The sequence below is a fragment of the Mytilus californianus genome, unplaced genomic scaffold, assembly GCF_021869535.1.
Source record: "Mytilus californianus isolate M0D057914Y unplaced genomic scaffold, xbMytCali1.0.p SCAF_2, whole genome shotgun sequence".
NCBI classification, from domain to species: Eukaryota; Metazoa; Mollusca; class Bivalvia; order Mytilida; family Mytilidae; genus Mytilus; species Mytilus californianus.
In genome coordinates this window covers 128,030,267-128,037,784 of record NW_026262668.1, presented here as the reverse complement: position 1 = coordinate 128,037,784, position 7,518 = coordinate 128,030,267, and the positions used below count along the sequence as shown (strand labels likewise).

At 33.1% G+C, this 7,518-nt stretch overlaps 1 protein-coding gene across 3 annotated transcripts in view; it reads right to left on the bottom strand.

Annotated features, from left to right (window-relative positions):
- Nucleotides 1-1,337: 1,337 nt before the first annotated feature.
- LOC127730973 (solute carrier family 28 member 3-like) overlaps nucleotides 1,338-7,518 on the bottom strand; it is a 46,208-nt gene continuing 40,027 nt past the window's right edge. For all 3 annotated transcript variants that reach the window (XM_052239610.1, XM_052239609.1, XM_052239611.1), the window contains 2 exons: nucleotides 4,504-4,684; nucleotides 1,338-2,040 (listed from right to left, as the gene is read on the bottom strand). In XM_052239610.1, the coding sequence (XP_052095570.1) occupies nucleotides 1,925-2,040; nucleotides 4,504-4,684 (297 nt within the window). In that variant the 3' untranslated portion in view covers nucleotides 1,338-1,924. The remainder of the gene's footprint in view (nucleotides 2,041-4,503; nucleotides 4,685-7,518) is intronic.

The following is a 7,518-nucleotide window of genomic DNA, read 5'->3' as shown; positions in this document are numbered from 1 at the left end:
CATTCAACAAATAAAGTGAATCTATATATTCTTCATAGCTTTATAAATTATTCTTTTTTAAATCTCTACTATCCAATAGTGATACCCTTGGCCACACCCTAAATCCTTTATAAATTATTCTTTTTTAAATCTCTACTATCCAATAGTGACACCCTTGGCCACACCCTAAATCCTTTATAAATTATTCTTTTTAAAATCTCTACTATCCAATAGTGACACCCTTGGCCACACCCTAAATCCTTTATAAATTATTCTTTTTTAAATCTCTACTATCCAATAGTGATACCCTTGGCCACACCCTAAATCCTTTATAAATTATTCTTTTTAAAATCTCTACTATCCAATAGTGACACCCTTGGCCACACCCTAAATCCTTTATAAATTATTCTTTTTAAAATCTCTACTATCCAATAGTGACACCCTTGGCCACACCCTAAATCCTTTATAAATTATTCTTTTTAAAATCTCTACTATCCAATAGTGACACCCTTGGCCACACCCTAAATCCTTTATAAATTATTCTTTTTTAAATCTCTACTATCCAATAGTGACACCCTTGGCCACACCCTAAATCCTTTATAAATTATTCTTTTTAAAATCTCTACTATCCAATAGTGACACCCTTGGCCACACCCTAAATCCTTTATAAATTATTCTTTTTAAAATCTCTACTATCCAATAGTGACACCCTTGGCCACACCCTAAATCCTTTATAAATTATTCTTTTTAAAATCTCTACTATCCAATAGTGACACCCTTGGCCACACCCTAAATCCTTTATAAATTATTCTTTTTTAAATCTCTACTATCCAATAGTGACACCCTTGGCCACACCCTAAATCCTTTATAAATTATTCTTTTTAAAATCTCTACTATCCAATAGTGACACCCTTGGCCACACCCTAAATCCTTTATAAATTATTCTTTTTAAAATCTCTACTATCCAATAGTGACACCCTTGGCCACACCCTAAATCCTTTATAAATTATTCTTTTTAAAATCTCTACTATCCAATAGTGACACCCTTGGCCACACCCTAAATCCTTTATAAATTATTCTTTTTAAAATCTCTACTATCCAATAGTGACACCCTTGGCCACACCCTAAATCCTTTATAAATTATTCTTTTTAAAATCTCTACTATCCAATAGTGACACCCTTGGCCACACCCTAAATCCTTTATAAATTATTCTTTTTAAAATCTCTACTATCCAATAGTGACACCCTTGGCCACACCCTAAACCCGCCTCTGCCATCCTTTACAGTAATGTTGAATTTTCAAATGTATACATTTTATTCAATATTATTGTTGTAAATATTGAGACAGAAATAAACCGTCTTAAAGACATGATTAATAAAATTAAAACACTACACACCGGTATATCAAGAAAAACACAATTGAACACATAAATGAGAAGTATTATCATAAAGCACATTAAAAATTATCCCTGTAAAATGGGGAATCATTACCAAAATATCTACCAAACTTTCTAAACAAATAGGTGATATACATGTTAATACTAGCTCTATTACAAATGGTAATAAAGATGGAAGTGTTAGCAAATAATAAATTGGGACAGCATTATATGCATTGCACTTGCTTTCATATGTTGGATGATGCTGGTTTTTTTTCAGCCAGCTAAATAATCTTCTGTTTCTTGCTTTTTGTCAACTATAAAGTTAGCGATTCAAAACTAATAGCTAATGTTGTTAGGCCTGCCTTATAAATAATGTGTCAGCCTATATGGAGTATGATTTGACAGATCTAGAACATATATTTGATATAAAAAAAGAAATAAAAAAGCAATCTTACAGTTGTATATAAAGGATTGGAGACAGTCATAAAATTAAAAATAACATTTATGAAATGTTTAAAAAAAAATTAAAACCGTTAAAAATATGTACAGACTAAAATACACTGTCATCATAAAGCTTCTGTGACATTATAGGTAACACTTGTAACTGTAGAATTTAGGATGGCTGAAGAGTTTGACATGTATGTACAGGCTATCATTGATGGATCATCAGACACCAAAAGTCCTGAAAAAAAAAAGTAAAATAATTGAAAATAAATAGCTTGACCATGAGTGCACAATTCCTAACCCCCTTGTTTTGATCACTGAAGTCTCATAACTATTAAACACTGTAGAATCTGCTAGTGGTCCTGAAACACAATTAAATTTGTCAAATTCAAAACAATAAATGCCTATAATTCTGGAGTGACAAATTTAAAAAACATCAAAGTAGAAAGTAAGCTGATCTCTGTGGAACCAAGAATTGTGATAAACTTCAAAAAGATCCAGTAAAGTGAAATGATTTGAGATATCATGAGACATTCTCTGAAGTTCTGAACTGCTGAATATTGAACCACTGAAGTCCTTTTATTCTGAAATATTAACCTTTGTTAGTATGAGCACATCTTCAAATAACTCATGCAAGCTTTCATAGATATTTTACCAAACTATTTACACAATGTTTGCATCTATGAAGATAAGCTTCCTTAATATTTGGAATGCTTTCAGATTTTCTTATAATGTTCCAAAAATTGATTTCAAATGGTATCATTGATGTTTCTTCTTCTTCAAATTTTAAAGAGCAAATAAAACATAAATGTACAGTAGTTTTCTCAATTGAATTGTTTCATATTTATTATGTTGGGGCCTTTTATAGCTGACTATACGTTATGGGTTTTTCTTATTGTTGAAGGCCGTATGGTTGCCTATAATTGCTTACATCCACTTCATTTGAACTTTGGTGGACAGTTGTCTCATTGGCAATCATACCACATCTTCTTATTTTCATATTATCCCTTCACTCAATACTCAAATGATTTCCACCTTTACTGAAGTCAAACTGGGAATGCTAAATACCAAAATATGTATTTTGTGGCAGTATATTAACAAGAGTGCACACGCTGAAATGTCTCACCTTCTTTACTAATCATTGATATTATGTTGATAGTCCTAAATATAAAGCTTTATTACAACTGTCACATAAACTTAACATTAACCAAGTAAACTAAACATTGACCAATGAACCATGAAAATGAGGTCAAGGTCAGATGAACCATGCTAGGCAGGCATGTACAGCTAACAATTCTTCCATACAACAAATATGGTTGACCTATTGCTTATAGTTTAAGAAAAACAGACCAAAACACAAAAACTTAACACTGAGCAATGAACCTTGAAAATGAGGTCAAGGTCAAATAAAACCTGCGTGACTGACATATAGATCATAAAATATTCCCATACACCAAATGTAGTTGAACTATTGCATATAGTATTAGAAAAAAAGATCAAATCTCAAAAACTTAACTTTGACCACTGAACCATGAAAATGAGGTCAAGGTCAGATGACACCTGCCAGCTAGACATGTACACCTTACAATCATTCCATACACCAAATATAGTAGACCTATTGCATGCAGTATTAGAAAAAAAGACCAAAACTCAAAAACTTAACTTTGACCACTGAACCATGAAAATGAGGTCAAGGTCAGATGACACCTGCCAGCTAGACATGTACACCTTACAATCATGCCATACACCAAATATTGTAGACCTATTGCATACAGTATAAGAAAAACAGACCAAAACACAAAAACTCAACTATAACCACTGAACCATGAAAATGAGGTCAAGGTCAGATGACACCTGCCAGCTAGACATGTACACCTTACAATCCTTCCATACACCAAATATAGTAGACCTATTGCATACAGTATAAGAAAAACAGACCAAAACACAAAAACTTAACTATAACCACTGAACCATGAAAATGAGGTCAAGGTCAGATGACAACTGCCAGTTGGACATGAACACCTAACAGTCCTTCCATACACCGAATATACTAGACCTATTGCTTATAGTATCTGAGATATGGACTTGACCACCAAAACTTAACCTTGTTCACTGATCCATGAAATGAGGTCGAGGTCAAGTGAAAACTGTCTGAAGGGCATGAGGACCTTGCAAGGTACGCACATACCAAATATAGTTATCCTATTACTTATAATAAGAGAGAATTTAACATTACAAAAAATCTTAACTTTTTTTTCAAGTAGTCACTGAACCATGAAAATGAGGTCAAGGGCATTGGACATGTGACTGACGGAAACTTCGTAACATGAGGCATCCATATACAAAGTATGAAGCATCCAGGTCTTCCACCCTCTAAAATATAAAGCTTTTAAGAAGTTTGCTAACGCCGCCGCCGCCGGATCACTATCCCTATGTCGAGCTTTCTGCGACAAAAGTCGCAGGCTCGACAAAAATATTCAACAGATTTTGAATGATGGCCTTTTGAAAGGCAAAATTGCTGCTCCTATTAAACATACTACTTTTGTTATTAGCTATAAAATATCAAATGTCCAATTTCTATATTGAATGCTTTTTAAATCAGCAAATTGATTTATTGTTACAACTAGGTCACTGTAATATTTATTTATTATCTAACATTTATCTGTCCCTAGATGTTGAAAATGAGCAACCAATCACTCACCTGCTACAGAAGCTGTTATGAGACAGGCTATAATTCCTCCTAGTAAAGATCTCATTACAATCTGAGCTAAATCTCCTTTTCTTGAAGGGGCCATTGGACCCAGAGCTCCAAGCTGCATCCCTAGGGAACTGAAATTGGCAAATCCACACAAGGCATAGGTAGCAATAGTCTCTGATCTTACCTGAAAAAAAAAGAAGGAAAATGTTGTAACCGTTACAATGGAATTGTTTTTTCTGTATACACATTTTTAGCCAGAATAAGCGAATTTTAGCGAGAGCTAATCCCCCTAAAAATAAATAAAAGTAAAACCTCATTTTGCCTTTAATTTCTGCCAAACAGTACAGATACCATGTGCTACCACTGAAGTTTGTCTTGCTTAATAGGACAGATACCATGTGCTACCACTGATGTTTGTCTTGCTAAACAGGACAGATACCTTGTGCTACCACTGAAGTTTGTCTTGCTAAACAGGACAGATACCATGTGCTACCGCTGAAGTTTGTCTTGCTAAACAGGACAGATATCATGTGCTACCACTGAAGTTTGTCTTGCTAAACAGGACATATACCATGTGCTACCACTGAAGTTTGTCTTGCTAAATGCATAAATTTTCAAATCCCATTATAATCTTGCTAGCATCTTAATGTTTAATTTTGAACTTTTAAATTTATCTAATCTTCCCCTTTCAGGACCTTTTTTTTCTTTCAAAAAAACGTTTTTTTAAGGTAGCACAATACAAAGATTTTTTCACCCCAAATCAGACAACTTTAAACTGATGTAATTTCTTTCATCCAGCTTTAAATTTTATAAATGAGGTACCAAAAGAAAGAAGAAAGATTAATCTTTCAAATATTGAGATGTCCACACTTGAATGAAAATAGCTTCTTTGTTATTCATAGCATCCCAAAATATTTTATAGATTCTTGTATAACACAGTTTGACCTCCAAAAGGGTGTCTCAGATTTTTCCTATTGTATTTCATTCTCTCATAAACCTTCAATGAAGTTTGCAACCTAAATTCATAAGAGATCACTAAATTTAATTGGGTATAAAATTTGTTCTATTGATGTTTTTGGAAATCTGAGACACCCTTTTGATTGATTGATTGATTTTTGGTGTTTTAACGCCAATTTTAAGCACCGCTTTTGGGCTATTTCGTGGCGGCCAGTTTTTATTGGTGGAGGAAGCCGAAGTGCCCGGAGAAAACCACCGACCTTCGATAGGAAAACTGACAATCCTAGTCAATTAAGATTGGAGTCGAGTGCACCCGCACGAGCGGGGTTCGAACTCACAACCTCAGTGTTGACTGGCTAGTGATTACAGTAGTAACTACTTAGACCACTCGGCCACCGAGGCCCCCGACACCATTTTGAAGATAACTGGTCAAGGAACAACATGTGTGAAAATCAGACATATAGGGGCACCCATCTAGGAGCTAAATTCATTTAAAACTACATTTTCATGACAAAAATGAATGTGTCACAATTGAATAAATAAGGATTTTCCTACTTCTACCCCATTAACTTCAATATAATTCACACATGTACCATTGGGATATTTCAGGATTGGCCTTCAATCATAAATCAATTAGGTTTTGACCAGTAAGAAAGCATTCAATTTCAGGAATTCTAAATATATAGAGAAAATGCACACCCTATGCATCAAAAACCAGATCTGGCGGGAGATGTTATATCATTATTGACCTTGTTGTAAGTCAGTTGCTACTGATATGGTCAAAACTCCGCCCACCATGATAAACCTTTACTACTAATGATCTTAGAAGTTTAATTACACATTGCATTTACTTTTTTCAATATGGATTTTATTCATTTAGTACATAACATAATATATTTTGTTTTTTGATTGTTACAAAAAGTAAGTTATGCACGTGCACACAAAATGATCTGTTGGTCAGTTTAGGGGATCCTTATGGGGGATTTTTAGAATTGTAATTGTATACAAGGACAATATGGTGTTTTACACAAACTAGATTTTGTTCAATTTTGCAGTTTGAAAATGAAATATTTAATTTGTATTTTCTTATAAAAAGAATTCACATCTAAACATTCTCCCCCAAGAAATTCCAGTACATTAATTGTTATACAATTACATTTGTTTAATTTCTGTACATTTATATTTTGATTCCCTCTATATCTCCAAATTGTACTTTGTTTTTTTTTCTCCTGGCAGCTCCATTAATGAAATGTATTTTTATTTGGAATTCATTATCTTCATTTTTCCATTAATCCCTAATCCACCTCTTTTTCGTAACTGTTATTTGTATTGCTGGTCAGTGGTCATAAAGCTATCAAATGATTCTATTGATTAACCACAAAGTACTGCCCACATGTTCTTATCTTGTATCAGTCAGACACATGCATTTGTTTATAAAACTAATTATCATCAAAACTCATTAACAGTTCAAGATATGTAAATGAATTTTTCTTCTGTGGTTTTGGAATATTAAGAAGTAACAAAAACAGCTGAAAATGAAATTTTGATAAAATTTAGTTGCTTTTGTATTGTGCTACCTTAAAAGGACAACCAACTTTTAACTTTTTACACATTGTGACTTGGATGGAGTGTTGTCTCATTGGCACTCATACCACATCTTCTTATTTCTATATAAAGTATGCCTTTTTTAGCATTAAATGGTGTATTTAGTATTTTATACCAAAATCTTGTTTTCCAAAATGTTGCTAAGAAAAAGTTAAGTAGTTTTTAAAAGTTCATGCTAACAAATATTACCTGTTTTATGGCTGTCTTCAATTTTTAATCATTGATTTTTATAGTGAAGACACCCACATTGGTCTATGACAGGTATATATAACATAAATTTGATCATTAACACCATAAGGATGATTTTGGTCAAGTAAAACTTATTTTTTATTGTTATTTCACAAACAAATCCCCAAACATGACAGGGAGGTTTTGGAGAAGCAATTAATTGATTCCAACCCATTTAGATATTTGACAGACACCGGTGCACTTTTAAATGGAAGATGTCATGGGTTA